At 37.4% G+C, this 22,103-nt stretch overlaps 1 protein-coding gene across 1 annotated transcript in view; it reads left to right on the forward strand.

Moving 5' to 3' along the window:
* Positions 1-11,507, forward strand: part of CWF19L2 (CWF19 like cell cycle control factor 2) — a 144,942-nt gene extending 133,435 nt beyond the window's left edge. Inside the window, exons 15-18 of the mRNA XM_026006778.2 lie at positions 1,743-1,898; positions 4,175-4,255; positions 8,816-8,917; positions 10,818-11,507. Coding sequence (XP_025862563.2) covers positions 1,743-1,898; positions 4,175-4,255; positions 8,816-8,917; positions 10,818-10,961 — 483 coding nt within the window. The 3' untranslated portion in view covers positions 10,962-11,507. The remainder of the gene's footprint in view (positions 1-1,742; positions 1,899-4,174; positions 4,256-8,815; positions 8,918-10,817) is intronic.
* The last annotated feature ends 10,596 nt before the right edge of the window (positions 11,508-22,103 follow it).

The following is a 22,103-nucleotide window of genomic DNA, read 5'->3' on the forward strand; positions in this document are numbered from 1 at the left end:
ATGGCCAGAAATGAAAAGCAAATCCTGTATCCATTGCTTATTAGATATCTCTCTAGTTTATGTCAGATTACAATTACTTGATTTCTTTTTTTTCCTACTTACTCCTATTTTATAAAATGAATACAAAACAGAAAAGCAATGAGTGATCAGTAAAAGTGATTATCAGAGACCTGATGGGATCTCAGAGTTCCCATCCCCTACATAGCAGTAGTAAGTAGCCTCTCCCTCTATTGGGTGTCAATAGAGGCTGATTGGGAAGCCTGCACGGGTGCCTCCCGTGGTGTCCCTAGGCAGTGTCTCAACAACAACCTGATTGAATCTCCAGGTTTTTTTTTTCTTTTTTAAAGATTTTATTTATTTATTTGAGAAAGAGAGAGAGAGAGCAGGGGGAGGAGCAGAGGGAGAGGGAGAAGCAGACACCCCGCTGAGCAGGGAGCCCAAGTAGGGCTCGATCCCAGGACCCTGAGATCATGACCTGAGCCGAAGGCAGATGTTTAACCCACTGATCCACCCAGGTGCCCCGAATCTCCAGGGAGTTATGCTGAGTGAAGAACAGCAACCTCAAAAGATTGTGATTCCGTTGATAGAACATTCTGGAAATGCTAGGATTAAAGAAATGGAGAACACACTTATGTTTGCTGATGTGATGAGAGTGAATGTGGCTTAAGCGGGCAGAGGGATCTTTAACAGTGTTGGAGTTGCTATGTATCTCAACTGTATCCTTGTTAATATTCTGGTTGTGATGCTGTACTGTGGTTTTGTAAGATGTTTGGGGAACCAGGATTAAATACATGAGATCTCTGTATTTTCTTCATCTACAGTCATAATTTAAAATTTTAATTAAAATTTTAAAAAGTTATAAATCATCTGACAAATCTAAATAAAAAAAGTTTCTTCCTCCTATTTAGGCAAATATACTACTAGTACTTTATAACTATATGACACTCTACGAGGCCAGGTTTGAATTTAGAATTCTTAGACACCTTGGTGGTGGTGGGGAGTCGGCTTCTGGCTGCCAGGCTCCAGCCTGCTCCCCTTCCTAGCTTCATCCTTTACTCTAAGGGCTGTCCTGTGAATACATGTGGTCTTCCTGGACTGCATGTCTGAGCTCTGTCCAAACACCCTCCACAAACCACTGTCCCTCAGGCCTGGGAGTGTGAAATAAATAAGTAGAAAATAGTAAAAAGTAGGGGTTTCATAATTATGTTGAGTTCTTTGGGAAGAGAAAACACTCTCTTTTCAACTTCAGTGTGTTTGACTTTCATACGCTTGTTAGGACACGATTGTAGGTGAAAATAGGGGACCAGTTGAATATGCAGGGTTACAAGTGAAGGGAACCAATGGACAAGGACGCTGTGAGCATAGGTAAGCAGCCTCGAGGGAATTTGATGCCTGCCTTCCAGGAGGTTTTTGTTCTCCTCTGATTTTACTGTCAGTTCTGCATATTTTACTACTTGAGTTTGATTTTATCTCTTCCTTTTGTTATTTTAGTTTATTTGGAACCATTTCCACTATATATATAAAACTGTGCGGAGTAGTTTCAGTTTTAAAAAAATGTTGCTTAAGTATGTGAAATAATGTAGTAGGTTTAGAAAGTAAAGTAACTATAAGGTAACAGTAGAGAATTTAAATGTTTACTACTTATTTTTTTATTTTAAAGGAATTTACTTTACCTTTTATTGTTTTTACATTTTATATTTTTTCTGAGTGCTTTATTTACCAAACCATTTTCCTTTCTTCAGATGTTCAGAAAATCATTGGTAAAGATGTTTGAAGTTAAAGGATTGGACTGCATCTTTTTAGAAACATACATGGGCATGAAGAGGCAGTGTCACATGGTTTATGAGTGCATCCCTCTCCCGAAGGAAGTGGGTGACATGGCTCCCATCTATTTTAAGGTATTTGGGGATAGTCTTTGTATGCATATCTTTTCATTATGGTGCTGTTTTATGAATATGATTATCTTTTTTCTTGTATTTTTTTCTCTATATATGCTTATGTCAGACTTTAAAGAAATGAAGTAAAGCACAAAAAAATTCCACTGTATTACACATTTCTGTAGAGCAAAATTTGGGAGTTTGATCTTTAAAAAGCATGCTTATTTATAAGTATGAATAAACTGTCAAATGGTCATTTAAAATTTCTATTTTAATTTCTCATTTCTCAAATGAAAAATCAGGTTTTTACCTTGAAGTACTTTCAAGTCGAAATTATAATTATAATTCTAAAAAAAACTTACTGAAATTCACAAGAGCTTACTATGGTTACATACAAATAGTATAAATTACAATTGTTAAAATAAGTTACTGCTCTCTTAGTATTTCATACCTCATCATGCTGTTTGTAAGAAGAAACCAGTGTCTAACCTTGACATACATTTTGGACATATAATTACTAGAGTGTTTAATCAGTTAAGTGTCATTGTAATATTCAGACAGCTTTTACTGAATAGCATGGCTTGATATTGAGCTGGGTGCAGTTTAACTTACAGATTACTATAAATGCTTCCATGTAGAGCCACCTATGAATCAGTAACATGTCAGTGATCAGAGGAGGTCATGTTTTGTGAAGGAACAAACAGGAACACTTTTCAGTGCAACATTTAGACAACATAGGATAGTCAGGTTTATCAATGTGGACTGTACATCCCAATAAGAAGGATTGTAAGACCTGTTAAGGTTAATGAGGTGGTGAAAATCTATTGCCTCTGTAGAGATTTTTTTTAAAGATTTATTATTTATTTTAGAGAGAGAGAGACAGAAAGAGTGTGAGCATGCTTGAGAGAGAAAGAGGGCAGAAGGAGAGGGGGAAAGAATCCTCAAGCCGACTTCCCACTGAGCAAGGGAGCCCAATGAGGGGCTTAATCCCAGGACCCTGAAATTGTGACCTGAACCAAAATCAAGAGTTGGCCACCGAAGTGACTGAACCACCCAGGTGCCCCAAGACTTTTTTTTAAAATAGGTTTCACACCCAGCACGGAGCCCAGTATGGTGCTTGAACTCATGACCCTGAGATCAAGACCTGAGCTGAGGTCAAGAGTCAGATGCTTAACCGACAGAGCCCCCCAGGCACCCCTCTTTGTACAGATTTTTAAAAACAATTGACTGTGATTTTTAAGAATTATACTGTTGAAGTAGAAGAAGGAGCCGGATAATCCCCCAACCCATGCTGATTCCATGTCAAACAGAATCAGGTGGGAAAGATGTTATTATACTTTAATTTTGTGTGTGTATGTTGGTACTTCCTCAGGAGGATCTTTGATTACTGTGATTGTCAGCCTTGAGGTAATGGGATGCAACATGGGGCAGCCACTGTTTGCTCACAGTGGGCAACAGGAATGTCATCACTCAACAGGATAGTGTGTCACATTTTTACATTAAACCTTTTTCATGATCATTAAAGATGCATTTATTTGATTTGGCTTCAGTTTTATATTAAATGTGCTACAGTATAGTGTCAACACAAGCAATCCAGGCCCTTTAAATATGGAACAACAGTATATCTGATGTTTTTAAATTGTGCTTATTAGAATGTTAATTGTATGTTTAAAATTTGTTTCATTAATAATGATAACTGTACAAAAATGAGAGTATTTTATACTCATGATCCTGGATTTTCTATTAAATATTTCTTTACCATAAATACTAGTTCTGTTGCTTAGCCTAGAAAGTCTTATGATGCCATTTCTATGTATTTTTTCCTCCTGCATTTTTACTTCTTTGTTATAGGGCCAGAGATGGTCCAAGTGCTTGATTGCCAGAGAGCTTATAAATTACTTTCAATATTTGGAAAAGGACGGTAAAACTAAATAAGTTTATTTGAGCAGATTTTTATGAATGAGATAAGGAAGTTGTGAATGTTTGTTTACAAACTTATGTTCAATATTAAGTTGCTTAGACTTACTAAGGATTGTGTTTATTATGTAAAGTTGGGCTAAAGTTAGTATAAAAATTAAGAATGAGTGAAATAATCTTATCTTGGCTAAAGATAGGACTTTAAAAAAATCAAGAAGGTCCAGTTTTAGATAACAGAAATTAAAGCTTAATCCATTCAGAATAAGAATTACCATGTGTAATATATCCTGTGATTAATTCACTGTATTACTTTATTTTTATATTATCTCTTTGTATTTGCTTATGAACTATTTTTTCATTAATAAATGGCTATTTCTTAGAAAGCCATAATGGAATCTGATGAAGAATGGTCTATGAACAAGAAATTGATCGATCTCTCTTCAAAAGATATCAGAAAGTCTGTAAGTATCTCTTTTTCCTCCCTGGTATTTAGGATCTTCATCTTGTTTGAGAAAGAGACCATTTGGCTGAGTGTCCAAAGGTGAAGTAATTCTCTGAATAAGAAGTTATTTTCATCCTCCTTGGTCTAGCAAATATTCATTTGTTCAAATGTTTATTTGAATGTGTATTCCTGACCTTCTGGCCCTGTGCCATTGCAGTGCCTATAATGGCTATGATAGCATTCCACTCTGCCACAGGAGCTCCTGTAATGGGCTTCTCAGCCTCTGTGGGACAGGTAATGAGAGGGCCCTTCTTGTTACTTGAATTGTAATGAGAGAAACATTTTCCTAGAGTCTATTTGGTTTTGAACCTCTTTTTTTTTTTTTTTCCTTATACAAAGATTCCCTTTTAGGTTCCTTTAAAACAGTGGTTGAGTTAGATGATGGCCTTATCATTCTTTGTTGGACTTTCCTAACCATGCTGCCCAGTCTTGATTTGCAGATCATCTCTTAGATATGTTGCACATGAGTTGAGTACTTCTGCAATGACCTCCCTCTTTTCTAGAAATACAAATTGAATAGAGAGAGAATAGAACTATGGATTCCTTTTTGTTCTTCTATTCAAAAAGTTGTTTATCATACAACTACTTGTTGAGTGACAGCTATTTATCAGGCACTCTTACACACCGTAGAACAGAACAGAGAAGACCATGGACTCTGGAGGGCTCAGTCTAGGTGCAGGGGTTGGACACTCCAGCCTGTGCTAAATCTTATATCCTGCTGCTGTGTGTGTAAATGGTATCATATTGTAACACAGCTACACCAGTCTGTTATGTGTTGGTTTTGGAAGCTTTCATGCCATGAGGGCAGAGCTGAGAGTTACAACAGAGAGACTATGTAATCTATAAAGTCCAAAATATTTTATTTAAATTAAAACTTTTATAACTTTTTTTTTTTAATTTGTTGACACTTGTAGTAGATGGCATCAGATAATTTTTCTTCTGTTTCTTCTTTTGGAAAGGCAAACTCCTGATACAAGTGACTGGTAGGATTTCTCATTACATTTATTGTATCTTAGTCAAAAGATTGAAATTCCATTGCATTACTGATGGTAGTTTTAATTGAAAGATAAAACATTATCTACAGTCTTCTTCTCTTTACTTGCTGGTGAATTGGGCCAAAAGATGTATTTAAAAATTAAAAACAAAACCCAAACCCCTCTCCAAATGTCCTCTTTATTTCTGTCCTCTGTGAGCCTGTACAAAAAGGCATCTAATGTATGCACACCTGTTGTGGCTGAGTTTTTCACTTCTCATATCATGATCTTCAGTGCCATTAAATATTCTTTTATAGCATGATTTTAATGGCGTTTGAAAATATTTCATAATAGACATTGTAAAAGAATGTATTATTCTCCATTTGCTACCCTGTATATGCAGTTTTCTTACTGGTAAACCACCTTGTACCTATTCTAAGTTTGTTTTGTAAAACATGCACAGTATTTGAGTTAAATATCTAGGAAGTTTTACTATTTTAACCAATATAAAAAATAAGAAACATCTTTGTAGGAATGGTAGTTGAATATTCTACTTTGAAGTATTGCAAAGATGCCAACAGTTGCCTTTTCTAAGTCATCGCATAGTATCTGAGAGTCACAGCAGACAGGGAATGAGCCAGATGACCTCTCAGCTTTAGGATTCAATAATCGTATGGATGAACTTGTGAAGAGAACTTGAGTATTAGGAATAATTCCAGAGGAGGTTACTTTTTAGGTTAACAAGCTTTCCACTACCTTTTAAAAATGATAAAAAGTGTTTCTGAGCACAAAGTGAACAATCTTGACTTATTTTGATGTTATGTTTATTCTGGAAGAACCTCATTATACTTATTTTTTAAAACTCTATGCCCCTGGTAGTTTCATAAAATGTTTTACCTGCTTCATGATTGGGTGATTTTTTTTTTTTTTCAAGTAGATCCTTGGCTTCTAGGAGAGATTTACATACTGATAATTCATTCTGATTCTTTGTTGACTTATATTCTTCTGTGATGAGTATAACCTTTTCTTTTTATGCCTGTTTGTTTCCTTTCTGAATCTTGATTTCTTTGCTTGTATGAAGTTTGTGTGAAGTTCATAGAAATACACGAGGGAAATAGACCTTTATGTTCACTGCAGAGCAAGTGCATGTTATTAACTGACTTGTCAAGAGAAGTGTTCATTTTTCCCAAGGCAATTTTATTGAGATTTCATATGAATTCTTCCCAAACTTTTTTTTTTAAGATTTTATTTATTTATTCATGAGAGACAGAGAGAGAGAGAGAGAGGCAGAGACACAAGCAGAGGGAGAAGCAGGCTCCATGCAGGGAGCCCAATGTGGGACTTAATCCTGGAACTCTAGGATCATGTCCTGAGCTAAAGGCAAACGCTCAATGCTGAGCCACTCAGGTGTCCCTCTTCCCAAACTTAAAATACTATGATTTTAAGTTTAATTTCAACTAACCCAATGTGAAATAGGTTTTGTTGGACTGAACTCAGGTGGTTAGCAGGCCTGCATTCCTTCTGGAAGCCATGGGAAGAATCCGTGCCCTTCCCTTTTTCCAGCTTCTAGAAGCTGCATGCATTCCCTGGCTTGTGGCTCATCCTTCATCTTCAAATCGAGTGATGTAGGATCTCCCAGTCTTCCCTAACACTAACTCTTATGATTGCATTGGGCCCACATGGGTAACCCAGGACACCTCATCCTCATTTCAGTAACCATAAACTAATCCCATCTGTGAAGTCCCTCTGCCATATGAGGTAATATATTCATGACAAATGTAGGATTAGAACATTGACATATTTTAGGGCCATTATTCTGCAGAATACAGTAATATAGGAACAGAGGGCAGAGGCACGGTCATCCCAAATTGCTTCCTCATGTTCTCTCTCCTTGGAAGCACTGTCCACTGGTGATGTAGTTCTGGAACATTGTTTTAACCATCCACATTTGTGATTTGCATGTGATGATCTGCTTCAGATAGCAGAAATATTGGATCACCTAGGTGGCTCAGTGGTCCTGGGATTGAGTCCTGCATCAGGATTCGTGCAAAAAGCCTCCTTCTCCCTCTGCTTATGTCTCTGCCTCTCTGAGTCTCTCATGAATAAATAAATGAATCTTTAAAAAAAAAACAGCAGAAATATTTTTGTGATGATCTGCTTTAGATAGTGGAAATATTCTCATGGAGCCTTCCATCCTTTTTCCTTTGACCACCATGTTTGCACAAAGCACTATTGTTTGGAAGACAGAAAAGATAGTAGTATTGGAAGAACCTGCTCTGTGTCCAGCACTGAGCTAAATACTTGATGTGCAGTCTCCTCCTTCATCCTCACAGTGAACCTCGTGGCTCCTCCTCATCCTCATGAGACTCAGAGATGTTAAATAACTTGGTTACACAGGTGTAAGAATCAGAGCTGTGGGAGAGGCCATATCTGTCTCTTGACTTCATTTTTGCCTATTGTCTAGGTCATACATGTTTATCATATTTTTAAAATGCAAAAATATAAAAAAATACAAAGGCACAAAACCTTGTATTTTATGTTATGTACTATTTTGTTAACTGATTTTTTTCTTGTGCTTTTCCTATAACATGAACAGCTCTTTAATAAGGCTTAATTTATACTACTTTTTATTATTTTATGATGACCAATCTTTCCATCGTACCATACTATCTCCTCCCAAGTCATGCCTTCTCAAGGACACAATATAAAATACATATAATTACATAGACATGTGATTCAGTGCCAAAATGAGGAACTGCTGACTATACGAGGGGATCAGGATCCACCTGAGTAATTTGTGGTGACAGAATTCAGGCTTAGAGGGAAAACTTGCAAGGATACAAGATCTACTTAATTGATGAAGCCAGAAACTATGGACTTTTCCAGTTGAGATAGAATTCAGACTACGTGTGTGTGTGTGTGTGTGTGTGTATGTATGAGAGAGAGAGAGAGAGAGAGAGAGAGATTATGTGTGTGTATATAGAAAGGAGAGATGAATAGATAATAGGTAATCCTGGAGAAACTTTGAAATAAGGTTGGTAAACTAAATACTGCTATACCCATCTCACCCATTAATAAAAATTGTGATTGACTGGGTTTGGTTCATCTTTGATAAGTAAATAGATAGTAGTAAAATCTCAGATTATAAACAAAGCTCTATGTATATGGGTAGGCCTCTCCCTATTCTGCTTGGTGAGGGAAATATGTGAATCCATATCCTTAGTCTCTGTGTAGTCTCAGGAAAATTACTGTTATATTTAAAAAAAAATAGTACCTTCTTCCTGTTTTCCCCACAAACAGGAAAATACTGGTTTTTATTATAATTGCTGGATGTTATAAAGAGTTGTCTGGCTGAAAGGCTACCAAATGAATGTTTTACTTTGAAAGTTAGGCCATTGCCTAGGTATTTCTAAGATTGGAAATTTATTATATACTTTTGTCTTGAAGGGGTGCTTATTACTGTCATGTCATAGAGCAGGAGAAGGGATTCAGCAGAACTCTGTGATTCTAGGCTGTGTTCATGTGTGATTTATCCATTTATTTAGGTACCCAGAGGCTTACCTTACTTCTCTGTGGATTTTGGCCTCCAAGGAGGGTTTGCCCATGTCATTGAAGATCAACACAAATTCCCTCATTACTTTGGAAAGGTATGCTCACAAGTTTAATAAAATTCTGGAGTTTAGCAATTTGGTTAACACTTGTCTTTCAAAGAGAAATAAAAACTCTGGGCACAATATAGAGTGAAGTTGGTTAGTACGGTTCCACACAATTTTTAGAGGAAGAAGCTAGGAACTATTAATAAAAGTATCCCAGAATATTCATAACAGTCAGGAATGTCACTTTGCAACCAAACATATACTGACTCTGTCAAGAGTGCCGATACTTGTTTTCCCGTGGAGTCAGCACGCCTTGTGTTGAACAGGGTGACACATGTTGACACCCAGAGTGAGCTGACAGTGAGCCAGGTTCTGTTGTTGACACCCAGAATGAGCTGACAGTGAGCCAGGTTTTGTTGTGAGCACTCTGTTTTGTAGATGTTCTTTCGTTTCACAGATGAAGACCCTGACCTCCAGACAGGTTATGTAACTCAGTCACAGTGACAGAACCAAGGGTGCACATGCCTCTCATTCATGGTTGATGCAGATCCTTCGTTTATAATGAAGCACCATACAGTCCAGGAAGCATATGTGACTGTATCGCTTCATGCCAGGCAGGTCTATAGACTGCCGGACATGGTGTTTTCCTGTCACCCTCTAAGCATTGCACGTCTCTGCCATATCCTTGTGTACGTGGATACTGACAAGCATAAATTGCATTAATTTCTGTAGCTAACAGCACAGGAAGAGAATCATGGGGGAAATAATGTAGAATAATAAGCAGACTAATCAAAATCCATTTCTTATGGGGCTTTGGAATATGACTTTTAAATGAAGGTGATTTATAACTTTTAATTCTTTGTCTTAGTATTAAAATATGATTTGTTTCCTGAAAAAAGATCTCCAGCTAATAATAGAAGAAACAGGAGTATAAATATACCAAGTAGTAGAACAGGAACCTCTGCTTGGATTGCAGTCCAATAACAAAGTTCATAATTGCTACATGTTGGTTAACTTTTTCTCCTTAGCCTTCACCAGAACAACTCAGGACCCTCTCCTCATGGGGAGAGGTACTAAAACAAGCAACAAAATGAACAAGTTGCATGACAGGAAACACAACTAGCACACCTAGAATTACAGGGTTTGCATAGTTAGAACTAATAGAAAACAAGATTTTTTCCCCCATGTTTTTATTTAAATTCCAGCTAGTTAACATATGGAGCAAAATTAGTTTCGGCGTAGAATTTATCAATTCCATATAACACCCAGTGCTTATCCCAACAGGTGCACTCCTTCATCCCCATCACCTGTTTCCCCCATCCCCCCCACCTCCCCTCTAGTGACCAGTAGTGTGTTCTCTGTAGTTCAGAGTCTGTTTCTTGGTTTCCCTCTCTTTTTTTCCCTATGTTCGTTTATCTTGTTTCTTAAATTCCACATATCATTGAAATCTTATGATATTTGTCTTCTCTGGCTGACTTATTTAGCTTAGCATTATACTGTCTTGTTCCATCCATGTCATTGCAAATGGCAAGATTTCATACTTTTTATGGCTGAGTAATATTCCATTGTATATATAGTCCACATCTTCTTTATCCATTCATCAAGCTGATGGACCCTTGGGGTTGCTTCTATAATTTGGCCATTGTTGATAATGCTGCTATAAACATAGGGGTGCATGTACCCCTTTGAATATGTATTTTTTTATCCATTGGGTAAACACCTAGTAGTACAATTGCTAGATTGTAAGGTAGTTCTATTTTTAACTTTTTGAGGATCCTCCATGCTGGAAAATAACATTTTTCAAACTAATATTTATGTAAAATTTGAACATCCTTACAGAGAACTACTAAATTTTATATTTAGTAGCAAAATAAACAGAAATAGTTTCATTCCGTTTCAGACATGTGTCTGTGTGTTTTTTTTTTTTTTTCTTCTTCTCATTCTTTAAAAGGAAATCATTGGTGGGATGCTGGATATAGAGCCAAGACTCTGGAGGAAAGGGATCCGAGAAAGCTTTGAGGATCAGAGGAAGAAAGCACTGCAGTTTGCTCAGTGGTGGAAACCATTCGACTTCACCAAAAATAAAAAATGTTGAGTCATATCATTCATTTTTAAAAATTTCTTCTTCAGATTCCTTTCAGTTTTATTTCCATTGTATCTAACTAACCAGCTGACCCTCAAGCCAGAGGGAGAGAAGATACTGCTCTGGGTATCTGACACCAAGCATCAGTGGATCATGTTTCCTGCCCTACCTTGTCCTGTGGACTTCATTGTAGTAACTGGGAAGTGTTTCTTCCCTTCTGGGAAGAAACAGGGGTACCCTGTTTACATTCCTGTTCCATGCCTACATCTTGGTGTTCTGAACTGTTCAGTGTAAGATGTGGAAAGACTTTTCTGACAGATTATCTGGGAGGTATAGCGGATCATTGGTTCAGAGGGAGGCGAGTCTGCTTCAAGGTTGTGAAGATTATTGACTGGCGTCTCTTGAATATTTTAAACTGAATTGGCATTTTCGGTAATAATTGCAATTTCTTTTCAAAGCATTTTATAGAGGGGCTCTTAATTTTCTGCCATTAGTATGTATATCTTTTTTATTAAAGGAAAAAGAATGTTCTAAGATTAATAAAGAAATAAAGCATAATGTGTTCATGATTTGTTTTTATTTCTGGATTTTTAAATAGTGTCTTTGAATTTGGGGAATTTTACAAGTAATTGTTCCATGCTCACTTTGGCAGCATATATTTAAACATAATTATTCCAAATAACACAATTTACAGTTGTTTGAGTTTTGAAAGTTATAACCTAAGCCAGATCATCGTTTTGGGGTTGTACTATTACAAAATCTTAAGTAACAAGAATATTCTAAATGTCCAGAGCACATTCTGTTGCTCTGTACTTAATCTGCACTTCGTTTTTCCTTTTTTTTTCACACTTGGTGTCAAGAGGAAGCCATATACTTATTAAAATATGACCATGTTGTAAGAGTGCCTATTTTTTAAATATGGAAGATATTTTTGTTGCAACTCTTTTTCAAAGATACTGGATTTGGGAGCTGATCCTTGACACTTTGTCATGAGATGTTGAATACCTACATCAGTCTAGTGAATACTCCAGAGTAGCTCCTCTCTATAGCTATTTTTAATATTACAAGTTGGCCTTGATAGGATAAGAAGGATATGCAAACTGAACTCCCGATTTTCCTCCTGTTCCAGTTTTTACAGCAACCGTGTTTTGTTTGTCTTAGTTGTCACAGAGCCTGTCTGCATTCCAAAAGACGGGTCTTAAGTCCATCTCTTGATGGGAGTAGTATCAGATAATTGGTGACCACCTTTTTTTCTTAAGATTTTATTTATTTATTCATGAGAGACACACAGAGAGAGGCAGAGACATAGGCAGAAGGAGAAGCAGGCTCCCTGTGGGGAGCCTGATGTAGGACTCGATCCAGGTACCCCAGTGGCCACCTTTAATCCACCAACAGTCTACCCTGTGGCCACAAATTTACACTTCTCTCACATTAAAAATATATTCAAATCCTCCCAAGAAAGTCTTATCTCAGTAGGGCATAGGCGTAGGCTTGAGATTCAGGATCTTATCTTCCTAAGACTCAGAGATGAGGTTCCTCAGGTGCTTCAATCTGAAGATGCATGAATTTAAGAGACAAATTATCTGCACCCCTTACACACACACACCCCATATACAATAGTAAGAGAAGCATACAATAACTGCAATAGGCACATTCATTGAAAAAGATGGAAAATTTGAGGCACTTTGTAGTAACCGTTTCACTAGTTTTAAAATTAGGTCAAGGATATGTTGCCAGTTGCTTATTAGGGCTGTGGTCTTGCTTCTTGGGGCTGATTCCATGGGGCCTTTTGCTCTGCCCTGTGTACTCTTGGTTCAATGCAGAGTCAGCCTTTCTTTTTCACGAATAGCTGAAGACTGATCTTCCAGCCAAGACAAAGTAACCATATTATTTGCCTGCCTTAGATAACCAGAAAATAGAAAATATACATAAAATGGTGGTTTTTAAGATATGGCTATCAGGAACGAGAGTATAATGATCCCCAAAAGACCAGAAAGAAGAGAGATAAACTCTGCAATTGCCCTGTCTTGTTGCTCTGAGAGAGATCTCATCTGATGGTACCAGATGTGGGAGTCCAGGCAGAGCTTACTGAACATGCTGTGTTGAGGAAATAGAGCCATGAGTTTGGGATGCCCAGGACAGCAGGACAGGTTAGGAGAGGGCATCACGTGCATGTGTGGAGAGATTTATGTACCTGAGAGGCTTAGTGGTCACATGTCCCACCAGCAAGAACAGGAGGTTTCAAAGCTGGCCAGGATGTGTGAGTCCCCAAAATGGTAGTGTGTGATGTAGAGGGATCATATCTTAAGCCTTAGCACTGCTCTAGCCTTGACGAATCTTAAATGCAAGAGGCAGAAAGATCAAGCTGTTTCTCAATAACTTACTTTATCCAGAACAATGCTCATATTAAAGATATTTTACTGTTTAAACAAGTAGTGTGTGGTTTATAGCCTCTGTAAAAACAAATGACAATAATAGCACATATTACTAATGTATCTGTCATAATCCACAGAATACCTTCTAACACTTTTGCTTTAAATGTCTAATTCTATTTTAAAGTATTTTTAATGAGAGAAAAGTTCTTCTGTTTGTTTCAATATTTGCTGTTTTTAGTGTTCTGCGTTCCTTTGAGTTGATCCAAATTCACGTTTGGTGTCCCCTCTGTAAACGGGCATAAAGTTTTTCAGGCTTGCCTGTTCTGTTTCCTGCTGTATCTAATTTATAGATTGATCCTGTAGTGATTTTATTTGTTCTTTTTTTTCCCCCTGCTTGTTCTTGTTTTTATAGCTGAGTGATCTCCTTAATTCCAGTTTTTTTTTTTAATCATTTTGTTTTTGAGTTTTGGATATTCAGATTTTCGTCGTTTCTCAAGAAGCAATTTATAGAAATTTCTTTCTTTCATGTGAACATTATTTAGTTTCTTTGTACTTTGCACACCTTGTTCCAATTCATTTATACTTCATCCGTTTACTTCTGTTTTGCCATAGTGTGTAAACAGAGTTGCCAGGATGTTTCTTTTCATCTTGCTCATACTTAGAGGTCTGCTTCATAATGACGGTTACAGTGTTATTTGGTACATAAATATTCATAAATCATTTATGTATTGTGAATTGGGGCTTTCAGCATTAAACAGGAGCAACCCTAGGCCCCTGCAGCACCTCTTGTAGGAATATTGCCAACCCATTAGTAACACCTATTTTGGACTTTATAAGAGCAATGAATAAACTATCTAAAAGGATAGAGTAATAAATTTTAGTACTTTTTAAAAAATATTTACTTGAGAGAGAAAGTGAGCACATGTGTGGGGGGAGGTGGGGCACAGGAGGAGAGAGACAGAATCCTTTTTTTTTTTTTTTTTTTTCTTTGAGAGACAGAATCCTTAAGAATCCTTAAGCAGACTCCCTGATGAGTACAGAGCCTGACGTGGGGCTCCATCCCACAACCCTGGGATCATGACCTGAGCCAAATCAAGGTTGGATGTTTAACCAACTGAACCACCCAGGCATCCCCTAGAGTCATAAATTTTATATTTTTCATGCAGCAACTCATGTTTCCTGAGCTAATATAGAAATTGGTGCCTTAAAAATTGGGAGTTTCTAAACGAGGCTTTAAGACATGTGACATTGGTTGGATGGTAAAAATCTACTTAAAATTAGCTCTGTTAATAAAGATACATTTAAAAATTTAAAGCTAAGCTTAAATTTTATATATATGGCATTTCATAACATTAAGAGAGGAGTAACCATTGCTTTCAAGTACAGCCTTGAGTATTTAATTCCCAGGGTCCTTGTTATCTGTGGTCCTTTAGCTGCGTGGCCCATATAATGGGAAGGTATGTGAAACTCTAGTTCTGTGTTTGTTTATATTCTCCGCTTTGAACATGAATTATTGTTGTAACTTGTAAGATAATAGAGATCATATATGACACCAGTTCGTTTATTTGTGTGATGTCACTTTAATAATTCCAATTTGGCCATTGGGTTGCCGGTTGTAACAGCTACTTAGTACTTCGTAAAGAACTCAGTAAAATAAATACCGTCATTAAAACGACAGCTGTGAAAACAATCTTTTACCTATTATTAACACTATTAATGTAGTGTTATGTTTAAAATGGGAACACGAAGTAGTATGTGAAAAGTCATTTAAATGGGTGTAAAAAGGGAGAACTTTTTTCAAATGGAACTATTAGGTATCTTTTTGAAAACCTTTTAAACACATATTGTAAAAGGGAGAAATGAGAAATTAGAGTGACATCACCTCAGTGTTGGCTGGATAGCACATAAGCCAGTAGGCTGCTGCTCTAGATCAGGTAGGATTTTGCTGGAACGTGTTACAGTTTAGAGATAGTGAAAAAGACATGTTACTCATTTTTCAAACACCAGAATCTGAAATTTTTGTTTTTGTTATGTGAAACCCTTTTGAATTTTTAGTGATTTCTTTGCTAATTTTTGTTTCTTTTTCAAGGAAGAACATATCAGAACCCCTGTTTGTGTTTTCTTTGTGGTCATTTTTGCTGGAAATTAAAAAGGTAATGCAAAAGGAGGACTATGAATTAGTTATTAATGACATCCCCATAATTGAATTTGATTAAACAGACAATTCATAGCGTACTTTACTATTTATGATAAAGGCACTTGTTCTTCCAAAGAAATGTTAGATTTCTTCCTGGATATTATAATACAGTCAATAAGCCAGATGTAAGTAGGACAGTTTTCTTAAGTCAACTAATTCATTTTATCCATGTTTTACTCTCACATTTTTCTCAGGACTCTTGTTAGATGGGTGACAGTTCAAAAATAGCTTGGGAGGGGATCCCTGGGTGGCTCAATGGTTTAGCGCCTGCCTTTGGCCCAGGGCGTGATCCCAGAGTCCCAGGATCAAGTCCTACATTGGGCTCCCGGCATGGAGCTTGCTTCTCCCTCCTCCTGTGTCTCTGCCTCTCTCTCTCTCTCTCTCGCTCTCTCTGTCTATCATAAATAAATAAGTCTTTTAAAAAAAATAGCTTGGGGGGATCCCTGGGTGGCGCAGCGGTTTGGTGCCTGCCTTTGGCCCAGGGCGCGATCCTGGACACCTGGGATCGAATCCCACGTCGGGCTCCTGGTGCATGGAGCCTGCTTCTCCCTCTGCCTGTGTCTCTGCCTCTCTCTCTCTCTCTCTCTGTGTGTGTGTGACTATCATAAATAAATAAAAATAAAAAAAAATAGCTTGGGAATGATGGTAGTGACAGTGATACAGTTTTTGAACCTCACTAAATGCTATAAATAGCCACAAAGCAACTAGAATGCAAAACCAAAGACCTACAGAAACCGTCTTCAAAACAGAATATTCCCGTAACCCCAATTATAATAAGTTAGGGACAAACTACCATCATTAGTAGTACCTGCATATTATCAGCATCTGTACAAAAGGAAGTGGAAGGAAAACAAGTGGGCTTTTAAGAACCCAAGGCACAAAAGAACCCCTACATTGCCAAAAAGTGCTTACCACAAAGCATGACAGCTTAGTCTGAAAAGAGTAGCAGAAATTGGAAACAGAATCCAATTGTGGATGAATATAGTGGCATCTGATGATGACTGTGGAGTTTAAAAAAAAAAAAAAAGCTACTCTGGCTTATTCCTTCCCTTTGAAAGTAGAGGCAAACTTTCTTCATCCAGAACAGTAAGTGACAGAATATTATCTCAGTTAAATACTATGCAAAGTTTTTTATAAGATGAGAGAGATTAGGAGCCAAATAATATTCCTACAGCCAATGAGAGTCCACAGACAGACAAGTCCCTAAACTTATGAACACTGTAACTCAGGAGTTCAAAATGGGTTTAAAAACTAAGAAAATGGTAGAATGTGTGAAGAAAAAAATGGTATATATTAGAAGTGTAAAACTATCAGAAATGAAGTGAGTGAAGACAAAAATATTTTAAATGAGAGCTGTCAACACCCAGGAAGGCTTAGAGTTCAGAAATGAAGACAAACATTGGAAAACAAAAACAAAACATAACAGATAACTTTTTTTTTTTGCCAACATATAGCATAACACCCAGTGCTCATCCCATCAAGTGCCCCTCTCAGTGCCTGTAACCCAGTCACTCCCATCCCCAACCCACCTCCCTTTCCACCACCCCTTGTTCGTTTCCCAGAGTTAGGAGTCTCTCATGTTCTGTCTCCCTTTCTGATATTTCCCACTCATTTTCTCTCCTTTCCCTTTATTCCCTTTCACTAATTTTTATATTCCCCAAGTGAATGAGACCATATAATGTTTGTTCTCTGATTGACTTATTTCACTCAGCATGATAACCTCCAGTTCCATCCACGTCGAAGCAAATGGTGGGTATTTGTCGTTTCTAATGGCTGAGTAATATTCCATTGTATACATAGACCACAGCTTCTTTATCCATCATCTTTCGATGGACACCGAGGCTCCTTCCACAGTTTGGCTATTGTGGACATTGCTGCTATAAACATCGGAATCGGGGTGCAGGTATCCCGGCATTTCACTGCATCTGTATCTTTGGAGTAAATCCCCAGCAGTGCAATTGCTGGGTCATAGGGCAGTTCTATTTTAACTCTTTGAGGAACCTCCACATAGTTTTCCAGAGTGGCTGCACCAGTTCACATTCCCACCAACAAGAGGGTTCCCCCTTTTCCCACATCCTCTCCAACATTTGTGGATTCCTGCCTTGTTAATTTTCCCCATTCTCACTGGTGTGAGGTAGTATCTCATTGTGGTTTTGATTTGTATTTCCCTGATGGCAAGGGATGCGGAGCATTTCCTCATGTTCTTGTTGACCATGTCTGTGTCTTCCTCTGTGAGATTTCTGTTCATGTCTTTTGCCCACTTCATGATTGGATTGTTTCTTTCCTGTTGAGTTTAATAAGTTCTTTATAGATCTTCCATACTAGTCCTTTATCTGGTACATCATTTGCAAATATCTTCTCCCATTCTGTAGGTTGTCTTTTAGTTTGGTGGCAGTTTCTTTTGCTGTGCAAAAGCTTCTTATCTTGATGAAGTCCCAGTAGTTCATTTTTGCTTTTGTTTCTCTTGCCTTCATGGATGTATCTTGCAAGAAGTTACTGTGGCCAAGTTCAAAAAGGGTATTGCCTGTGTTCTCCTCTAGGATTTTGATGGAATCTTGTCTCACATTTAGATCTTCGATCCATTTTGAGTTTATCTTTGTGTATAGTGTAAGAGAGTGGACTAGTTTCATTCTTCTGCACGTGACTGTCTAATTTTCCCACCACCATTTATTGAAGAGACTGTCTTTTTTCCAGAGTCAATCCCATTTGCAATTGCACCCAAAAGCATAAGATACCTAGGAATAAACCTAACCAAAGAGGTAAAGGATCTATACCCTAAAAACTACAGAACACTTCTGAAGAAATTGAGGAAGACACAAAGAGATGGAAAAATATTCCATGCTCATGGATTGGAAGAATTAATATTGTGAAAATGTCAATGCAACCCAGGGCAATTTACACGTTTAATGCAATCCCTATCAAAATACCATGGACTTTCTTCAGAGAGTTGAAACAAATTATCTTAAGATTTGTGTGGAATCAGAAAAGACCCCGAATAGCTAGGGGAATATTAAAAAAGAAAACCATAGCTGGGGGCATCACAATGCCAGATTTCAGGTTGTACTACAAAGCTTGGTCATCAAGACAATGTGGTGGTACTGGCACAAAAACAGACACGTAGATCAATGGAACAAAATAGAGAATCCAGAAGTGGACCCTCAACTTTGTGGTCAACTAATATTCAACAAAGGAGGAAAGACTATCCACTGGAAAAAAGACAGTCTCTTCATAACAGATAACTTAATAGATAAGATGTAAAGAAGAAAGCTCTTTAATGAAAAAAGATTTAAAAGGTTGAAGAGAACATGATGGATAGAAGATAAGCTGAAGTTTAGCACAAATATAGTAAAAAAGAGAATGAACAGAATAAAAAGAACAAGGCCCAGATAATCTCATGGGATTTTACTATCCCTTTAGTACCCAATGATCCTAATACCTGTTAAGCTATTTCAGCATGTAGGAGAACTTCTAAACTAGTTTTGTGAAGCAAGGATACTATGATCCCTAAACTTGAGATTGTACCAAAGTAAAAAACTCAGAATATCATTTGTCATTTATTTTTTTTAGAAGATTGTTTTTATTCATGAGAGACACAGAGAGAGGCAGAGACACAGACAGAAGGAGAAGCCAGGCTTCCGGTTGGGAGCCTGATGTGGGACTCAATCCTAGGACCCTAGGATCTCAAACTGAGCTGAAGGCAGACACTCAACCACTGAACCACCCAGACATCCCTTATTTGTCATTTATTAATGCAGAAATTATACACTAGTAATAGTAAAATGGAGGGGATCCAAGATGATAGTGTTGGAAAATCCTGAATTCTCCTCCTCCCATGGACTTAACAGATTTACAGCTCCATGTGCACTCACCTGGAGCCCCAATTTTTGCAACTATCACTCAGAGGACATCTTCACATCTCTGGTCTAGAGGCCAGCAGGGATTTTGATTACAGACCCACAGGACTGTACATATATTCATACTTTAAAAGCTAGTATCTGAGGGTCTGGCTTCTAATCAGCCTGAAACTAGATGGTAAATGAGAGTCTTCCCCTTGGATCACTGACAGGCATTGGCACGCCATCAACAATGGGGGCATGTCAAGAATAAATTAAGCTGTTTAGACAATCACAAAGGTTTGAGAGACAACCAAGAACTAGGGGAAGGTGAAATGAGAAATATCACCTGCACAAAATGAGCTTTCAAGGCTGGGAGAGGTAGCTGTCTTACTTAATGCACAGAAACACAAGAGAGTCCAGCAAAATGGGGAAACAAAATATATTTCAAATGAAAGAACAAGACAAAACAGAAAAAGATCACCATGATACAGAAATAAGTAATCCACCTGGTAAAGAATTCAAAGTAATGGTCATAAAGATGCTCACCAGCCTCAGAAAAAGATATGAACACAGTGAAATTTCAGTGGAGAGGTAAAAAAACATCATAAAGTACCCAACAGAAGCCACAGAGCTCAAGAATACAATAACTGAGCTAGGAAGTACACTAGAGGCATTCCACAGCAGACTGGGTGAAACAGATGGATCAGCGAACTGGAAATACCGCAGTGGAACTCACTCACATAGAGCAACTGAAAGAAAAAATTTTAAAAAATAAAGATTACTCAAGGGACCTCTGGGATAACATCAAGCAGAATTACATTTTCACGTAGGGGTCCCAGAAGACAAGAAAGAGAAAGAGGCAGAAAACTTACCTGAAGAATTAATGGCTGAAAATTTCCCTAACCCAGGGAAGGAAACAGACATGTAGGTCCAGGAAGCCAGGAGTTCCAAATAAGAACCCAAAGAAAGTCATGCCAAGACCATTAGAATTAAAGGTTCAAAAGTTAAAGACATAAAATCTTAAAAGCAGCAGGAGTAAAGCAGATTATTACATACAAGGGAAGGCTTGTAAGTGTATCAGCAGATTTCTCAGAAATGGCAGGTGAGAAGGGAGTGGCCTGACCTCTTCAAAGTGCTGAAAGGAAAAAAAAATTCCATGTAAGAATGGAGCTGCCTCTCAACCTACCAAGCTTATCATTCCAATTTGAAGGAGACATAAAGAGTTTTCTAGATAAGCAAAAGCTGAAGGAATTCATCACTACTAAGCCGGCTTTGTAAGAAATATTTAAGGGATTTTTTTTAAGCTTGAAAAGAAATGGCATTAATTAACAGAACATACAAAAGTAAAAATCTCCATGGAAGAGGTAAATATATTGTAAAGGTAGTGTATTAATCACAAAGCTACTAAAAAGATTAAAAGACAAAAGTAGTAAAATTAACTAAGACTACAGTAATTAAAGTATACATGAAATAAAAACAATGTAAAGAGTGACATCAAAAACCAAATGGTGGAAGTAAAAATGTAATTTTGGAATGTGTTCAAATTCAGGTTGCTTTCAACTTAGACTATTATATACTTAGGTTGATATATGTGAGTTGTATGGTAACCACAAAACAAAAACTTACGGTAAATACATGAAAGAATATAAGTAAGGAATCTAAGCATAATGCTAAACATAGTCATCAAACCACAAGGAAATAGAGAAGACAAGAACAGAGAGAAACTACAGAAACAGCCAGAAAAAGAAAATAAAATAGCAATAAGTATATAGTATAAGTATATATAATTACTTTAAATGTAAATAGACTAAATTCTCCAATCACTAGGTAGGGAGTGGCTGAACAAATAAAAAAAGAAAAGAAAGAAAAGAAAGATCTGTATACTGCCTACAAGAGACTCACTTCAGAAATAAGGTCACACACAGATTGAAAGTGAAGGGATGGAAAAAGATAATTCCATGCAATTGGAAGGGAGAAGAAATGGGTAGGAAATATCAGAAAGGGAGACAGAATATGAAGACTCCTAACTCTGGGAAACGAACTAGGGGTGGTGGAAGGGGAGGAGGACGGGGAGTGGGGGTGAATGGGTGACGGGCACTGAGGGGGGCACTTGATGGGATGAGCACTGGGTGTTATTCTGTATGTTGGCAAATTGAGCACCAATAAAAATAAATTTATTATTTAAAAGAAATGGAAAGAAAGCTAGATAACTTCAATCATATCAGACTAAACATACTCTAAAACAAAGGTTGTAACAAAAGACAAAGAGGAACTACATAATAACAAAGGGGTCATTCCAGCAAGAAGATACAACATTGATAAATAAATATGAACTCAACACAGGAGCACCAAAATATATGAAACAAATATTATTTTTTTAATTTTTTTTTAAATTTATTTATGATAGTCACAGAGAGAGAGAGAGAGAGAGGCAGAGACACAGGCAGAGGGAGAAGCAGGCTCCATGCACCGGGAGCCTGATGTGGGATTCGATCCCGGATCTCCAGGATCGCGCCCTGGGCCAAAGGCAGGCGCCAAACCGCTGCGCCACCCAGGGATCCCTGAAACAAATATTAAAAGAGAGGGAGGATAAATGGATAGTGATACAATAATAGTAGGGAATTTTGACACCCCATTTACATCAGTGGATAGATCGTAATAGAAAATCAATAAGGAAACACTGGCCTTATTATAGTATATAGAAAATCAATAAGGAAACACTGGCCTTATTACAGTGGACCAGATG

The sequence above is a fragment of the Vulpes vulpes genome, chromosome 12, assembly GCF_048418805.1.
Source record: "Vulpes vulpes isolate BD-2025 chromosome 12, VulVul3, whole genome shotgun sequence".
Classification (NCBI taxonomy): domain Eukaryota; kingdom Metazoa; phylum Chordata; class Mammalia; order Carnivora; family Canidae; genus Vulpes; species Vulpes vulpes.